This window comes from Arachis ipaensis, chromosome B06 (assembly GCF_000816755.2).
Source record: "Arachis ipaensis cultivar K30076 chromosome B06, Araip1.1, whole genome shotgun sequence".
NCBI classification, from domain to species: Eukaryota; Viridiplantae; Streptophyta; class Magnoliopsida; order Fabales; family Fabaceae; genus Arachis; species Arachis ipaensis.
Genome location: NC_029790.2, coordinates 92,733,053 through 92,751,756, shown reverse-complemented (window position 1 = coordinate 92,751,756; position 18,704 = coordinate 92,733,053). Strand labels below are relative to the sequence as shown.

The 18,704-nt window shown below is 36.0% G+C and overlaps 1 protein-coding gene across 9 annotated transcripts; it reads left to right on the top strand.

The window, feature by feature from the left end:
- LOC107604676 (lipid droplet-associated hydrolase) lies at positions 284-18,569 on the top strand. 9 transcript variants are annotated; one of them, XM_021104598.1, is made up of 13 exons: positions 284-291; positions 6,658-6,762; positions 6,864-7,054; positions 7,224-7,252; positions 7,327-7,377; positions 7,712-7,762; positions 8,265-8,324; positions 8,427-8,509; positions 8,746-8,893; positions 10,079-10,129; positions 12,205-12,352; positions 16,851-16,948; positions 18,104-18,569. In XM_021104598.1, exons 2-13 carry the CDS (start codon positions 6,692-6,694, stop codon positions 18,248-18,250), a joined length of 1,128 nt encoding a protein of 375 aa, XP_020960257.1. In that variant the 5' UTR covers positions 284-291; positions 6,658-6,691; the 3' UTR covers positions 18,251-18,569. The 9 variants fall into 9 exon arrangements, with proteins under 9 accessions (XP_020960257.1, XP_020960255.1, XP_016161807.1 ...); XM_021104596.1 differs by lacking the exon at positions 284-291 and adding an exon at positions 6,260-6,386; XM_021104595.1 differs by lacking the exon at positions 284-291 and adding an exon at positions 6,379-6,487.

Below are 18,704 nucleotides of genomic sequence, written 5' to 3'. Positions count from 1 at the left end.
GGTTTCAATCATAACCAAGCAACTGAAAAATAAGTTCGATTTGGAACTTCTTCAAAGAGAATTCAATTTGCTTTATAAAATTCAAAACAAGATTCCAAAAGTATACTTGAAATCACTATCTCAGAAGAACATTCAAGAAGTTTAAGATGTACTAAAAGGGGTCAAGCCTTGCAAGAAAGGATCTTAATTTAAAGTAGTTCAAACAAGATCCACTAGACATGAAACATCAAACAAGTTTTAAATTGATCCAAAAGAATACAAAAGTCATAGAAAAAGACAACTCAATCATTTGTAATTTCTCAATGAAAATTCTTTGACTAAAAACTCTTGTAGAGATAATGAGAGAATAAGCGATGCACTAATTTGAAACGAATCAAACTGACCCACATAAGGATGAGATCCACAAGAGAGGACAAACCAAGATCAATGGTAATGTTCACAAAATGCAAAAGATTAGTCAAAAATAAAGTAAAGTATGACATTCATAGGGATGAAAGGTTAAATAGAGAATTTAGCCTGTTCATAGGAAGAAAGCTATGAGTCCAGCATTTTCAAAAGAATAACAATGGCATAAACCATGTAGTATGATAAACCAAACTCAAATCAAAACAAATTAAGTGAAGTTTACCAAATGAAACTCAACCGGGATAAAAGCGAAAAATCCCCTTTCTTTCCAGAATTTTGAAAAATACTCCAAATACATAATCAATTGAAGATGTGCATTGGAACTATAGTAAAATTGCTAGAAAGTCAATTTACTTTTAAAGTAAGTGCAATTCTGTGAACCGGTAAAAACACAGGCAAGGTATTAAAATAGAGAGTTGCTAAACTGTATAAATAATTCCAAAGTCTCATATATAGAAAAGTATATATCTAATCAACAGCAATTTATAAAATCTCAAAATTGGCTGTGATCACTGTCAAGTAAGAGAAAAACTGAATCAACAATTTCTCAAAGAATGGACTCAGAACCCGAAGTTAAAAGTCACAGCACATTAAGACAAGTTCAAGGCTATATCAAAGAATACTTGAATCAAGAAGAACTCAAACAGAGGAAAATAGATGCAACAAGGATTCCAAACAAGCATATGCAATTAAGATCAAACAAGAATGCATATGAATAGAGAAATAGAGTGGAACATCAAATTACTTTTCGAAAGGATTAGCAAACAAGAACTTCAGGTTAGGGTATAAAAGAACAGATCGACTCGAATAAAATTCAAGACACACAACTGAATAGCCTCGAGAAATGGTTTTTAACATTCCCAAAGCCCGTGATTCGCTTTACTCAACTCGTATTTCATCTATGATAACCCATCAGTGCTTTCATATACATAATTCACTAGTATTAAGCCGGCCAAACTTAATATCAGGAATTATGCAATGCAAGACTAACAGCGTTAAATCAATAGATCGTCATGTGCATAAAGCTCTAATTCTCGTCATTCGACAAGACCTAATACATGACAAACACTCAGAGTATGCAATTGAAGCATAGTCAGTCCATTCCTCAGGCTCTACAGGAAGAACTGCTCTAATACCATAATGTAACACCCTAACTACCAAAGCTCACACTTCCGGCTGTGCGACTCTGATAGCTCGGACATTACGACGACACTTATACTATAGGGGGTGAGAACATCATCCTCGAAAGCGTTCTCAGTAGAGGGTTTTTGGGAATTACTGTAATAGGATACATGAAGATAAACCGTACCAGTGATTCATAACCGTCTTACGCCTCTTTTCAAAAACAACGGTTTATAATGAAAGTAAAGTCGGAAATCTTTTCGGAAAGAAGAACCGTTCAATTCTCAAAAACTCAAAAGCCTTTCAAAACGGTTTATCTATGCAGAACCAAAATAGCCTTTCATAATTTTATTCCAAACCAGAAACACAAAACCGAAATCAACCATCAGTTCATCTCTTTCCAACCATGGCCCTAGGCCCAAACAATCCAACCAACAACCAATCACCACAATCCAACAGAGTCCCAGATGCAAGCACAGATAGGAAGTTCAAGAACAAACAAACAGTTATTACAAGTAGAACAGTTAGCAATTAATCACATAGGCAAACCAAGTATAATATGCACACCCAACCAATGTCACACAAATGCATATGATGCATGCCTGTCCCTAGTGGCTGATGATATTATATGTCGGTTATATAGCCAACCCGACACGTCCTGGTAGCTAACCATAGACAGAAACACCCCTCGCGGAGCAAGTAGGTTTGAGGTACAACCCCATTGCTACTACCCGCTCAACCCAGAGCCAATGGAACAACCACTACTGCGGCTACTACCCAGGCGGGTGTTTAAAAGCTCAACCTGGAGCGAGTGGAATCACCACTACTACCGCTAGTACCTAGGCGTTACAATCTCTGTTTTCTGATTTGAGTAAGCAAATAGGATCTAAGCCAAACCGAGTCACGTAATCATTTACTTCTTTTAAAGCCGTTTCCTTTACTTAAGCAAAACCGACTTCAACCCCCATGATAAATTCTAAAATGTTTCAACTGTTCAAAATTGTTTTAGTCTTGCAAGAATTCAGAATTCAAAGAGTACTTAAACCTTTCTCAAAACATTTCAAAATGAAACTTGTCAATAGACATTCAGGTTCTTTCAAAGTCATTGAAACTTCTTTAATTGAAACCCCCAAGTCAAATTCAAAGGCATAAACCCTTTTCACATTCAAATAGCTTTAAAACACAAGTTTTATCTAAATAACTTTCTCCTAAAAGAGATACAATGCCTTTCTTAAGAAGCAAGACAAAATCACAATTTCCTCTTTACTAACTCATTTCGAAAACATGAATCATCCTTTTCTTGATAATTCAAATAAAATAGTAGAAGTCTTTAACTCATCATTTTCCAGACAACATTTCAATAAAGACTCGGATTTTATAGAAATTTCGGCAGCACCTCCCCTAAAACTTGGACTTTTGCCACCCGGTTTGGGTCCCAACTAAACCATTCTCATTCCTTTTCAACAGCTCAAATCCAGAAATCAATTCAAAAGCAAGCTAAATCCAACAGTCGCCTTAGTGGCATATCTCAAGGAAACCATTTCAAAAATCAACTCAATACCAACCGATTTAACTCATTTATAAAGCTTTAAAGAATCGGTTCAACAATAAATCATTTATCAAAACCAGAGCAATTAAAGCAACTCAGGCTGAATTTCAAGAGCATTCTATCTTTCACATCATCAAAATAATTGACTCAATTCAAACCAATCCTCAACGGATTAAACTCATTTCAAATATTTAAAGAATCAACTTCAAACATTACATTTCACAAGCCAACATCCATAATCATTCGAGTCAATCAAATAATCAATAAGGCAGATACAATCACTAATAACACCATATCTCACATCAGTATCCATATGTAATAATTCCAATAATAAACTGTAGTTTTCGGAAAGCGCTCCTACCTCAAAACGCAAGCCATAACCCAAACTTGTTAACTGATTCCTTTTTGCTCAGCCCGAAATCACCAACAATTAGAACCTCGGCCCTGCTTGCTCCCTCTCGAAAGCAGAAACAGCTACAAGCGGCATAAACAAACCGAATTCTACCTCCTAAAACCATAATACCGCAAGACCTTAATATACATAACAAGACATTAACGCGGAGGTTTTGAAACGTAAAATACTCACTGAATTAACAAAACAGCCGCAGCTCCATATCAACCTGGTAGCGGCTCCGTCAGCCGCCTCAAGCGGCAGCGGCAATATAAGACTCCGACAACCGCGACTGCACAACAACGTCATGACAATAAAGACCCATGAATAGAAAGGAATGAAGACCAAATGCAAGGACCCTTACCGGCAGTGGTTTTCCGGTGGCTAAGCTGCATTCTCCGGCAGCAGAAACGGCAAAAGCCTCGGCGGTGGTTTTAGCAGCGGTGGTTTTAGCAGCGGTGGTAGGAACAGCAACCCAGGGGTGACGGCGACGCGGCTCCACCACCAGTGACTGAGGAGCGTGACAGAGGCGTTTCCCCCACTCAATGGCGTTCTCTCCTTCAAACCGGATCGGGGCAGAGCTCCAGTAGTGGCGAGGCAGCAGCTTCGAACAGCAAGCCACGGTGATGGAGGACTTCGGCGATGGTGGAAGGGCAGCGGAGGACCCGCGATGGCGGAGGCACTACTGCAGAACAAGATCCCCCTTCCGCCGATCTCTCTCTCTCTCCTATTCGAGCTTCTCTCTTCGGCCCTCCGTGGATGACGAGGACTCAGATTCCACGGTGAGGAGGACGACGGCGCGAGCATCACAGCGGCGGCGGCGAGCTAGTCCGCGACGAGGAGGACGGCGAAAGCCCCACACTCAGCCTCTCCCTCTCTCCGACGCTACCCTCTGCAAACATCCTCTTGTCGCGGAATGGCGGCAGCAGTGCGGATGGCCACTCGTAGGGCCAGTGACGGCGACGCGACGGCAGTGATGAAGCCCGACGCGCCGGCGCGGCCTCCTTTCTCCTTTCCTCTTCTTCTCCTTCGGACATCGTGCGCCGTGGGTGTTGTGCTTCTGATTCCCCCTCATCTTCTTTTCTGTTTCTGTTTTCCTTTTCCATCATGGAAAAGAAACGCTACTGCTGAGTTAGGAAGAAGGGGGTTTCGGTTGCAGCTGGGGCATGGGGAAAACAATGGGTTACCGGGTCATGGGTTAGGGTTTTAGGGTTAGGGGTAATTGGTAATTTCACTTAAAATTGGGAATAATATAGTAATTGAAACCCAAATTAAATCCAACACTAATTATATATAGAAAATACTATTTGCTCACCAATTTCACAAATTATTTTCAATAAAATGCCCAAATCTAAAAATTAGAAATAGTATACTTAATTTCTTCATTTTCCAAAATAGCAGTAATAATATTTAAAATATTATTTATCTAATCCAAATCATATAAAATCCTTATTATTTCATAACTATCAACCTTATACTTTAAATATAGAAAATAATCCAATAATTATAAAATTGGATAATAATCATAACTTATCTCAAATCCAATAAATCAAAACTTGCCTTAATTATCTTTAATAAAATAATCCCTGAAATTAAGGCTATAAATAACTGTAGGATTTGAGACTTGATCATAATAAGACTTTTCAAATATTCTGGGTCTTACACTGATAATTTGGATGCAAGGTCAAAGCTGTCTACCAACTTGGACTCCGGAAAAGAAGGAATGAAGCATTTAGGATCCATTCCAAATGAGAATTTGCATATGATGTCAAAGGAGAATCTTCTCATGATATTCTAATGTCCAACAATCTATATTGTTTGCCAGAGAATAGAGAAAGGCGTGTCCTTAGAGTAGTTGTGAAACTTGGTCTTGAAGATGTGGTGGACGTTGTCGGGGTTGGAGGTGATGCTATTATCGAGGATGTGGGGGTGGATGTTTCTGGTGGGTGAAGTGCGGAGGAGATGGGTGTACCAGTCCCAGAGATTTAAGAAGTGTGTGGTTCATGACATGTTGAGGTGGGTGGGACACGCGTGGCAGTTGCACGATGGCTTGATCTTGGAGCTGAAAAGGAGGAAGAAAAAGATGAAAAAGATGGTTGTGAAGGAGAAGAAAGAGAGTATAAATGTTAGGATTATGCGAGATATAATGAAAATTGAGAAAGAACTGTGTCATTTTTGAACAAAAGGATCATGGATCATTTTGTCATCTGTTAGAGTTGTCAGGGACCATTTTGTCTTCCGTTAGGTAGCGTTTGGTGGAAAGACAGAGACGGAAAGACTGAGACTGAGAGACAGAGACTAAGACACAGGAATTGAAATAAATTTTAGTATTTTGTTTGGTGCAAAATGGGAGACAGAAATTGAAACAAGAATGAAACTCTAATTTAATTTGCACAAAGGGTAAAATTGGAATTAATTAATTGAAATGAAAGTATTTTAAGTATAAAATGTTATTAAAGTTTCAGTCTCTATCTCTAAAAATTTTAGTCCTCTGTGTCCCTACTTTTTAGAGGTACTGAAATATTGAAATTTTAGAGACAGAGACAGAAATTTTAGTACCAGTCTCTGAACTAACAAACACAATACTGAGTCTCAGTCTCTCAGTCTCTGTTTCAATACCTCAAAACAAACGCTACCTTAGAGTTGACGGAGCTAAGGACTTAAGTGACCGACGAAATTAATTATTAGAGACCAATCGAATAATTAATTTTATTTAAGGATTAAAATGTCTGACACAAAATTCTTTGAAGACTAAAATGGATAAATATTAAATACTCATCATTTAAATAATTTGATTAGTTTAAAAATGTTAAAATAGCGAGAGACTGAAGCTCGCAATGAAATGGTTACCCGTCTTGCTTTTTGGACTGTCCGTACATTCTCTCTCTTCCCGCTGTCTCCTGCTTACTCTTCCAGCAGGTTGCTACGATCTTCTCTACTATGCTCCTCCTTTTATACCCACTCATTCTCTCTAATCTCTATTCCTTAACTAACTTCTTCATCAACTCAATCCCTTACAAGTTACACCTCCTTCGCAATTGTGCATTTCTCTTTTTACCTAATTCACGTTTCATGTCAATATGTCATTACCTTCAAATTTGACACCATATGAATTTCGACCATTTCTTCATTCAATTGTTCATTTTTCAATCCAATTCAGTTATTATTGCAATTTTTTTTTGGGTTGCAGGGCAAGGTTTAGTGGAAAGTGTTTGAATAAGGGAATGGATGTAGACGCTCATTTGCTTCCCAAGTCTACTAAGTCTGCTAATTTTCGATTATGCAATGTCTCAGGGTATGTGAATTTCTTACCTGTTATGATAATAATTTTTTTAATTAATTGAGTTATTTTATAATTCATGTGGTGATGTGTTATAATATATATATATATTTTAGTTACAAATCTGAAATATTGGAGATTCACGCTGTTGCTCCAATTATGCATGTTCTGCTTCTGCCTGGGAACCCAGGTATGGCTTCCATTGTTTGTTTGCTTATGTTTTCCCTTTTTTTTCTTTTTTTTTTAAAAAAAAAAAAAATTTCCGAAATTCTATATGACCAGCTTGAGGGAAATGCCTCTATCACAGGCAAGTAATGACACTTCTCTCTTTATGGTTTATGTTGAACAAATATAAATACGAGTATCGAATACTATACAATGCACATATGGTACATAAGTGAGTAAAACTGAAGTATTCATGAAACTCTGATCAACAATTATGTACTTACTAGTTGTGTTTCTCTGTGGTTTATTAGCTATTGGCCACATCTCTCACACGAGAAAGGTACATGCATTTCCGTTTTCTTTGATTTTCTCGGGCTACATTAGTATGCTTATTATAAGCAGTTTTATTGCTAGAATTGGGAGCATGGACGGTTGTTCTCCTTAGAAGAACAAATCAATCATAAGGTAGTTAATGCTTTGGCATTTTGGTCTTCATAGATTATTGACTGGTTTTGGTGTACAATAGATTGAAAAATGATTTGTTGCAGTAGTGCAATTTCAGTTGCTAGTTAGTGATGTGATGCCTTTGGCATAAGGGCATGTTGGGGCAATGGGGTCACATGTCAGAGTATTTGATTTTTCGGTTACATTTTTTATCCATTTCTTTGATTTCCTTGCTTTTAATTGATTGTCATTCTTTATTCTCGATTTAGAGAAATTGAATTTGACACTCTTTATTCTCCATTTCTTTTATCGATTTCTGTAATTGCAGTCTTAATTTTTCCTGTGCTTTTTGTAGGTTGATTTCATCAGAGAGGAATTGCAAAAGAATGAGATTCCTATAGTACTGGTGGGTCTTTAATGTCTGACCTGTAGCATTCTTGTCTTTTGTCATTTTGACATGATCAATTATTGTTTATTGAATGTGATACTTAACACCTTAGGAAGCTGGTGATAATTGGCATTCTGTACAATGAGGTCACACTAATGAAAAATTGCACATCACATTAATGAATCTCCTTTCCCCTTAGAGAAGGTTCAATACTTGTGTGTCTGTGTCTCAGCAGATTTATCCACTAAAAAAGAACAACTTAGGTAGATCATATTCATTAATATATAAATTGAATCTTGTTCTTAGCCAAAGTTGCTTGCAATTTGCAAACATTCCTATCTTTGATTTCCGAACATATATAGGTGTTGATTTGGGAAACTAGTGAAGAAATTTTAAGAGGGTTTAATTACATTCTTCCAGTGGAAAGTTGTGTTATCAAAAAGTTGTGCTGCATACAGTGAAGTTTAACCATGCTTACTGAAATGAAATTCTGGTAGCTAATTTAGAATTTTCTCACCAGGTCGGGCACTCTATTGGTTCTTACATAGCCATTGAAATATTCAAGAGGTTTCCAGGGAAGGTGATATGAACTCTGGCATATTTAATGAACACACATCATGGCGCCTATCCATCACTTCTAATCTTAATAACTTGTATGCTTGCATTCTTCTCGGCTCAATAGGTGAAATATTGTGTTGGACTTTATCCATTTTTGACAATGAACCCAGAGTCAAAAACACAGTTGGTTATTGGAAAGATTTCAGAGTAAGCAACCCTCCCAAAGTCGCCCTTCGACATGAACTAGTCTTGTCGGTTTATATATCAATATTTTTCTCATGGTTCACTCTCTATTTCAAACTTCTGAGGGATTCAAGTTAGAAATAAAACTGTTTTTATCGCTTTTATTTGATTGCTAAATATTTAGCTCCAAAGCTAGTAAATGATTCTTCCTTTCAAAAATCTGAAGTATTTGAAATGACTACCGGTACTCTGCATTTCAGATCCCAAATTCTATCAATTGCTCTTTGTTACGTGATAGCATCATTAGGATTGTTGCCCGTCCGGGCTTTGAGGTTTATAATCAGAAATTCCGTGGCAAAGTCATGGTCAACTGATGCAGTTGATGCTACCTGCTCTCATTTATCACAGGTTAGTTTAACTGCTGAAAGAGATTGACAAAAGATGTTTCAGTGCTGATTACATTATGCTTGTAAAAATCTTATTTATTGATTTGTGTTTCACATTATTAAGACCTCTAGTTATTTTTGGAATACTAATGCAAAATACCAACTTCAATTGATACCGATTTAGGATCTATTACACTTGACCCTCCTGAATCTTGACTTTTAGGCTATTTGCACTTCAGTTCCTATGTTTTAAAAAAATGAAATTTGAGCCATTGAACTTTCTTTTCTAAATTGAACACTTTTTCTTTTTAAAAAAAAATCAATTATTAACTAAAATAACATATTCAACAGAACTTAGGGTATCCATTTAAGAAAGTTTTGGATGTGACTTGTAACCCAAAGTTCAAGGGCATCATACTCTTACATATTTGGGAAAATTTAGGGGGTTGATTTGCAGTTTGGACATTGTTGCAAAAATATAAAAGACAAGAACAGTAAAATAAAAGAAAAAAAATGAAAAAGGGAAAGGGAAAGGGAAAGGAAAAGGAAAAATAAGAGGATAAGATAACAAAAGAATGAATGCTTTGTTTTCTCTTTTTTCCCCCTTTAGTTTTATCTTTTATTAAAGAAAAAAAAAAGATACTAGGACAATAAGGAGAAATTGGGAAAATGTTATATATGTAACATTCAACCAAGAGAATTAAGTTATTTGTGGATGACTAGTTATGCCTATTTATGTTAGTTCTAACCCTATAATATAATGATTTTCATTTTGTATGCAATGCGAAATTTGATTTTAATCTCTTTCTACTTTAAATTTTTTGTTTATATTTGAATTTTGAAATTCTCTAAAGAGATAATTTGTGTTTATGTTTTTTTGGGTCTTGACAAGCATATGGTGTTCACACATTATTAAAATGCAAGGAATAAAGTGCAATTAGCCCGTTGAGATATAGCTTTCCTAGAGTGGCTTTGTATCTACATATTTTTTATGGAGGAATGCTAGGCGGTCAGCAACTTTTGTTATTTGTAGCCATCAAATAGCCATCAATGATGATTTTAATGGTGTGAGATTGGTGTGAAATTTCATCCAATGGCTCATTTTTCTTTGCTGGTTACATGCTGGCCAGAATTTAACAAAGTTGCTGGCCTCCTAGACTTTTCCTTTTTTTTTATGTTAACGCTTTCTGATTTGAACAACTGACAGTATCATGTAATGCGGAATGTCTTCTACATGGCCATGACTGAATTCAGAAAGGTACACTTCCCTTTATTTATTCCGTATCTTTCCACTTCTTTAAGTTTATGATTAAATTGTTTCCCTTTTGTAATTATAGCAACTTGACAATTTCGTTTGACATTATGCTATATTCTCATGATCTTATTGATTAGTATTAGTCATTATTAGTGTTTTTGGTCATAATAACATTACAGGAATATAAATCTTTTAAAACTACATCGGATTTTTATCCTAATATTATAGATTATGACACAAAAGATTTATAGAATCAAATTACTTTTACAAGAAAGGCCGTAGGAGACAAAAGTCCCTGACGACTAAGAAGATTAGGGTCTCCGTTAAAAAAAAATCAAATAATAAGTTTTTAAATTATTATTTTCATGTGAAAGAGTTTCATTTTTTACTAATAATTAATGTTAACATTCATTATCTAAGACTTAAAAGAATTTAATGTGTATACTTTACCATTTGATTAGGTGTTTGGTCTGTTGCACAAATAAAAATAATTAATTTTTATGTTTGTTATTTAAAAATAATATTCTCTCTCTCTCATATATATATAATTAGATATTAGTATAAAAAAATTTATATTGATAATTATAAAATTAACTCAAAATTAATTTTTTTTTTGAAACAATTGAATCTTGATTCTAATTATTAATCACATTATTATTATTCTCTTCAAATTATATGTAATAAATATTTGAAGGAAGAGAAGTGAAAATATAGATTAAAAGGATAAGCGATAAAAATTTTAAATTAAATAAAAAATTAAAAAATATACATATAATAATAATAACAATAATATATTTTTTGTGAATAATATTATTGGATTTTTTTAATTATATTATTTTATTAATTTATAGGGTTAAGTATGATTTTGGTACCTAAGGTATAGGTCAAAAAAATTTTTCATCCTTAACCTTTTTTGCATACAAAATCGTCCCTAAGGTTTAACTTGGTTTTAAAATTGTACTTCTTACTTAATTTTAAATTTTATTACCAAATTACCCCTAACCAAAAAATTATTAAAAAAAAAGATAAAGAGAGTTCTGGGGTTTAGAGAAAGAGAGAGAGAGAGGTTGTGGTGGTCGCCAACGCTGGTAGCTGCAAGAATAGAAACAGAGGTCGCGACATTTTTCACGGTGGAAGAGAGGAGAGAGGGGAAGAAGAAGAAGAATGGGTAGCTCGCTGGTGATTGGGACAATGGGGCCGGCGGTGGCGGATCGGCGGCGGCAGCGAGCTTGTGGAGAAAAGAGGCCGCCTTCGGTATTAAACCACTCTTCCACCTTAGCCCATGACAACAATAAAGACGTCTCACGGCCCACAAATTCAGTCCAACAGAATACACAAATTAAATTATAATTTAGTCTTTATCTTATCTTATAGTTATCTTTATCTTTATCTCTATCTTATCTTTATCTACTTTTATCTTTCATAGACCAATACTCTATATATACTTAGTTTTACCTTCATAGTTTACAATTCAATCAATCAACAATCAATAAAATTTCTTTATCTTTTTCTTTCACAAATTCTTTTATTTTTCTTTCACAATTTTATTATGGTATCAGAGCTCCTCTTGAGCTCTGCTGACATCCATGAATCAAGGAGAAAGGGCACACCAGCAACTTCATTCGGAACCTCTTTTCGACCTTTCGTCAGCCCAACACTTTTCTTTCATGGCACTTCCTTTCAATGAAGAAGCTCGTCCTTCAAACCAACTTGAGCTTTTGCCAAGTCCAGCTACTCATTATCTTTGTTCTTTTAATACCTTTTCTACTGTTAACAATTCTTCAAATCGAGATTCATTCTTGAATACTTGGATCATTGATTCTGGTGCCACAGATCATATTGCATCAAATTTGTCTTGGTTTATTTCTTACACACAAATTTCTCCTATTATTGTTCATTTACCAAATGGTTCTCGAACTACTGTTTCTTATAAAGGCATCGTTCAATTTTCACCATCTTTGGTTTTTCATGATGTTCTTTATTTACCTCACTTCAACTTTAATATTATCTCTGTTTCAAAAATTACTTCAGCACTCATATGTGAACTCACTTTTTCATCTTCTTCTTGCACTCTACAGAGCAACAATTTGGGGACGATTGATTTACGATATCTGAAAACTAGTCCTGGCAAAGGAATTTTCTTTCCAAGGGAATCAGAAATTCAGCTTCTCGGCTTCAGTGACTCTGATTGGGCCGGATGTCCTGACACTCGGCGATCTTTAACAGGTTATTGTTTCTTCTTAGGCAGTTCTTTAATCTCTTGGAAGACCAAGAAACAAACTACCGTTGCCCGCTCATCCACGGAAGCAGAATATCGTGCACTTGCCAACACAACTTGTGAACTTCAATGGATACTAAATGTGTTACAATTTTTACGCATCTCTCCTATCCGCCCACCAGTTTTATATTGTGATAATCAGAGTGCTCTTCATATTGCTGCTAACCCGGTTTTTCATGAACGGACCAAACATTTAGAGGTTGATTGTCACTTGGTTCGACAAAAAGCTCAAGTTGGAGTGATGAAACTTCTCCCAATTCCCTCCTCTGGGCAACTAGCTGACATCTTCACCAAGCCTTTGTCTCCTCAACCCTTCCATCTTAATCTGAATAAGCTTAGTGTTCTTGACATCTTTCATCCTCCAGTTTGCGGGGGCGTATTAAACCACTCTTCCACCTTAGCCCATGACAACAATAAAGACGTCTCACGGCCCACAAATTCAGTTCAACAGAATACACAAATTAAATTATAATTTAGTCTTTATCTTATCTTATAGTTATCTTTATCTTTATCTCTATCTTATCTTTATCTACTTTTATCTTTCATAGACCAATACTCTATATATACTTAGTTTTACCTTCATAGTTTACAATTCAATCAATCAACAATCAATAAAATTTCTTCATCTTTTTCTTTCACAAATTCTTTTATTTTTCTTTCACAATTTTATTATTCGGTGGTCTCTGTTTAGTGAGGGAACTGATGGCGAGCATGGGGAAACGGCTAGGTTGGGGAGGGATGAAGGAGGGAGACCTCGCGGCGGCCTGGGTTTCGACGACGGCGCTAGGGTTCGGAGGTTTTGGGTTCGCAGAGAGGGGAAGAGAGAGGTGAAACCGCGGAGATGGAGGTTACCTCGGCGATGGGTGATGTACAGCGAGAAAGATGTGGCGGCGCTATGACGTTTTCTGGCCTTCGAAGAACGGCGACGGTGGGTGGCTGTTGGGAGGAAGAGGAAGAAGAAAAGAAGGGGAGGAAGAATGAGGGTAGAACCGGCGCAATGAGGGCAGCGGCGGCCGGAGGTTGGGTTGATGGCTTCTATTTCTCCTGCTTCTTATTTTGATTCTGTTTTCATTGTTGCTGTGCTTCTGATTCTGATTCTATTTCTTTGAATTCATTGTTATTGCGCTTCTGATTTTATTGTTCTTTTGATTTCATTGTTCTTTGATTTCTTGTATTCTTCTGATTGCGCTACTGATGATGATGAAGAAAAAAAAAAGAAGAGATGTTGCTTTGATAGAGAAGAAGAACCGGGTATTTTGGTGAAGAAGGAGAAGGGTATTTTGGTCTGAAGGACGATTTTAAAACCAAATTAAACCTTATGGACGATTTTGTATGCAAAAATAGGTTGAGAACGAAAAAAAATATTCGGTCTATATCTTAAAGACCAAAATCGTACTTAACCCTAAAATATAAATTATAAGTTATATATATAAAGTGGAAAGAGTAGAGAGAAATAAAGAAGGGGAGAGAGGTAGATAAGAAAATGACGGAAGGAAATTTAATAATTTTGGAGGAAAATATTTCATAATTTTATTAAGAGTATCATGTGATACATTTTGATTGTTAAATTAGTAATATAATATAGCTATATTTCAATTTCAATATTTCGATTTCAATTTTAATTTAATTTTAATTGCAATTAGAGAATGTTATATTGTATATTTTTATTGTTAAATTTATAATTAGTCATTCATAATGATATATGTTAGATATAATTAGGATCAATTAGAATTATTTTAGAATTATTTAGTATATCTGAATATTTATTATAGAATATTACGCCTTTATTATTACGATTCTCTTAGTCCCTATAAATACCCTTCTATATTGTATCACTTCAAACAACTTAAATAGACAACTTAATTATACTCAATAATACACAAAGCCTTCCTCCAGTTTAGTCTCTTGTTTCTAACATGGTATCAGAGCTATGGTATCCTCCTTGAAGATGATAGGTTGTTTTCCTTGCGGTGAAATCACCGTAGTTTTTACTCTTTTTTTTTTCTATGCCATTTTTTCTTTCCTTTTGTCACTCCTTTGATACTTTTTCACCTCACCGATTAGCCTGTTCTATCTGTCTTATGTTTTTTTTGAGTTGAATGATCAAATACCATTGTCATCCGCTGCTTACCTATTCTCATGAAAAAATCATATAGTTTTCGCTCTCTTTTGGCAGTTCCGTCTGCGTTCTCTCGTGGCAGTTTCATCTGCGTTCTCTCGTGGCAGTTCCATCTGCGTTCTCTTGTGGTAGTTCTGTTTGTGTTCTCTCGTGCCAGTTCCGTCTGCGTTTTCTCGTGGCAGTTCCGTCTGCGTTTCGTCTGTGTTTCCTTGTGGTAGTTTTGTCTGCGTTTCTTTCCGACAGTTCCGTCTGCACTTCCTTCAGATAGCGGCAGTTCCGTCTGCGCTTCCTTCAGACAAACGGCAGTTCCGGCTGCGCTTCTTTCAAACAAGCAGCAGTTCCGTCTGCGCTTCCTTCAGACAAGCGGCAGTTCCATCTGCGCTTCCTTCCGGCAGTCCCGTCTGCATCCGTTTTATCAGTTTATGCATTTTTTTCCCTCTTTATTTCGTTGTTTTAAATAAGTTTCAAACTCAAGTTGTCACTTGAGTTTGAGGGGGATGTTAGAATATAATTAGGATCAATTAGGATTAGTTAGAATTAGGGTTAAGTACTGAAATCGTCCCTAAGGTCTGGGGTGAAAATCAAAATCGTCCCCGACCTTTTTTTGTTATTAAAATCATCCCCAACGTTATAAAACATTATAAAATCGTCCTTTTGTCCATAAATAAAATTTTTCGGACAATTTTACCCTTAAACAAAAATTAAAAAGTCTCTCCACCTTCACCACTATCCTCTGCATTATCATCACCATCACCATCACCATCTACATCACCATCGCTGCACCATCACCACCAACAATCCAGCAACAATCAAAAACAAATCAATACCAACAATCTAGCAACACCAACAGCAACAATAAAAAACAAATCAAAAAAAATCCATCGCTACACCATCACCACCAACAATCCAGCAACACCAACAGCAACAATCAAAAACAAATCAACACCAACAATCCAGCAACACCAACAGCAACAATCAAAAACAAATCAACAAAAATCCATCGCTACACCATCACCACCAACAATCCAGCAACACCAACAGTAACAATCAAAAACAAATCAACAAAAATTTTAAATTAAACAATTCAGCAATCATCAACTATAATTTCAGATCCAAAATTGACAACAACATAAATTAAAAAATTTAAAAAAGAAGAACTCATATGTTCTTCAGGTGCGGCTTCCCTTCCCTCCTCCTCCCCCCAGCCCCCCTCAACGGCGGCCCTGGCGGTGGTGACGCTCCCCTCGGTGGCTCACTCCCTCTCTCGCGCTGTCTCTCTTCTCGGCTCAACTCTGATTCGTGACGGCACTCTCTCTCCCTCTTCCCTTTGATGGCGACGATGACAAGCAAGGCATCTGGGCACGGCGGCGGCGGCGCTGGACACGACCTCCCTCTCTTCCCTTCTCAGCTCTCCGTCAGTCACTCTCTCCCTCAAGCCCTCTCACCGTTTCGTTCTTTCTTTCTTTTTGTTTCCTGTCTTTCCTTTCTTTTTAATTTATTTTATTTTATAATTTTTTTAATGAGGGGTAGTTTGGTAATAAAAAAAATAAAATTGGTAAAAAGGACGATTTTATAACGTTTTGTAACGTTGAGGATGATTTTAATAACAAAAAAAGGTCGGGGACGATTTTGATTTTCGCCCCTTACCTTAGGGACGATTTCAGTACTTAACCCTTAGAATTATTTAGTATATCTGAATATTTATTATAGAATATTACTTCTTTATTATTACGATTCTCTTAGTCCCTATAAATATCCTTCTATATTGTATCACTTCAAACAACTTAAATAGACAACTTAATTATACTCAATAATACACAAATCCTTCCTCCAGTTTAGTCTCTTGTTTCTAACAATATATAAGAGAGAGAGAGAGAGATTAGAAATTTTAATTAGAAAACAAATTTGATTTGATTTGCATTCTCACTTTCAAATTTTAATTTCAATTAGAAATTTATCGGAAAACAAAAAAAAAAGGAAGCAATTATTGATACATGAAAAGTTGAAGACAATCTAAATAAAAGAAGACTGACTAGGAGGGAGTCCTTATTTGTTCAGAATACCTAAAGGGGGTGGGGGGAGTCCCTAAATTCTCAATATTCAAAGTCATTGATGCACTCGAACTTCATCATTGAAGTGTGCAAGGAGGTTCTTAACTCTGAACAATTTTTCTTCATGTTTGGGTTACAGCCAATAGGAGTTTGGGAGGATCGGATATGAAGCACACACTTGGAACACTCGATAACATTCTAGACTCTCTTGCATTACACTAGGTTGAGACTAAATTTACAACCATTCTTACCGGCTCATTATATGTTAGTTTGCAGAAGGACCGGATTGGACATTTATAAGGGAAAGGAAGGCTCAAATTTCATTTTTATTTGGCGATGATGATCACTGGGGTCCACTTCATGTTCTTGAAGAGGTAACTTGTAGAAAACATATCAAACTATCAAATGAAAGTGAATTGCATTGAACTGTTCCTAGACATGTGGTCAGTTCATCTAGTTGATGTCTTACTCATGATAATTGCATTGGTTCAAATGCAAAAATCCCCAATCAGTAGTCGATGGACGATCAGTGATATAACTATTAGCCTTAGCCAAGGTTGATGTTTGGCCCTGGCTATGGAAATAGAAGATCCTTTTCTCCCCCAAAGAAAACTTTTATGATTTACCATAAAACATGATACTTAATTACTTACTTTTCACAGTCCTTAATTTCATTTTGAATGATTTAGTCTTTTTCTAAACAAAATTACTGTGATAAACAGATAACAAAGTAAAACAGATAACCCTTGGAATTGAGCATGGCATGGCTTTTTAGGTTCACTTGCTCTCTTCCCCCCATTCTCTTTGTTGTTTTGGAGGATGGAACTGTCTTTAGCTTAAATTTTATTTTATTTTCTTAAAAAGTTATCAATAGAGAGTGCTATTAGCACAGAAGAAACTAAAAAGCCAACAAGAAGCTGTCACAAAAGTTGACTACAAGGCCTTTCGATTTCCTTTCAAAGATCTACAGACCATGGTTTGGGAAATAGCTTTTCTTTCAGAGCCTTTTCTGAACTGTAGTTTTTGAGTTCCAAACTGAAATACAGAAAATTATGAATTGGTGATTAGGGGGTCTTCCATTTCAATTTCGAATTTCAATTCCCTTTCAAGAGAGAAGTTGGCACCATTCTAATGGTATTTCATATACTTGTTACAGGAAGAGAAGTTTTTGCAACAAATTAATCTTCTCTTTTATGCTTTTAAGTAATTATTGCAGTAATGATTCTTAATGCTGCTTTTTTAATTCAAGTACTAAAATATAATATACCATGTGAACATTAGATTATGGAAAATAGTTCTTTCACAAGAATGTTAAATGATCATAGAGAGATGCTATATGGAACGATCCAATATTGCACGAACTATTTTCACCAATCATATTTATGCTTAACTGAAACAACGGTGAAGAATTCAATTCAAAAGATAAAAGTGATAACCTCTACCAATCAGATTCTTGTGCACAAGTTACACAAGAATATTTTTCATAACAAGGAAGTGTTGTCTCATGATCAGTGTTATTGCGGTTGCAGATATCAAAGCAGGTTCCAGGTATTACAGTAGCTGTTGAACGAGAGAACCATACTCATGGATTCTCCTGCACTGAGGCTGGCTCATTGTGGGTGGCTCAGCATGTCGCGAACCTAATAAAGAATCAGACCTCTTTAACTATGCAATAAGCTCTTTCCTTTATGTTATGTGTGTTCTCACTTCTCATTTCTCAAGTTGGCTATACAGAAAGGAATGAACAACTGAATAAATTTGAATGTTGACTGAAGAAAGCTCAGTCAATGTCCCTGTTGTGTGTGGGGGCTTAATTATTGTTTGATTGAATCAACGGGTATCCACCTATACGGAGATTGATTAATGATTACTATAGGGTTTAGGGTTCAGGTTAATTCCATATCATTTTTATCTTCCGAATACCCATTTCAAAACCACTAGTTATAGAGAAGGACCAAAAGAGCAGACTTCTGAGTTCAGACTATCAACGGCCGCCAAAAAAAAAAAAGAGAAGACAATTTCAGTGTAATGTTCTGTTGGGCTGGTCTGAGAAAGGCCCAACTCGGCCCATGTAACTTTTGGCCTTTCAGAAAAATCATATGTAGACCAGCAAACTTGCAGCACCAGGGA

Coding starts and splice junctions, on each gene's coding strand:
- LOC107604676 (XM_021104595.1), top strand. CDS start 6,408: ATGCTCCTCCTTTTATACCCACTCATTCTCTCTAATCTCTATTCCTTA. Junction 8,325..8,426: donor TCAAGAGGTTTCCAGGGAAG/GTGATATGAACT, acceptor TCGGCTCAATAG/GTGAAATATTGTGTTGGACT. Junction 12,353..16,850: donor CACTCGGCGATCTTTAACAG/GTTATTGTTTCT, acceptor GTTAGTTTGCAG/AAGGACCGGATTGGACATTT.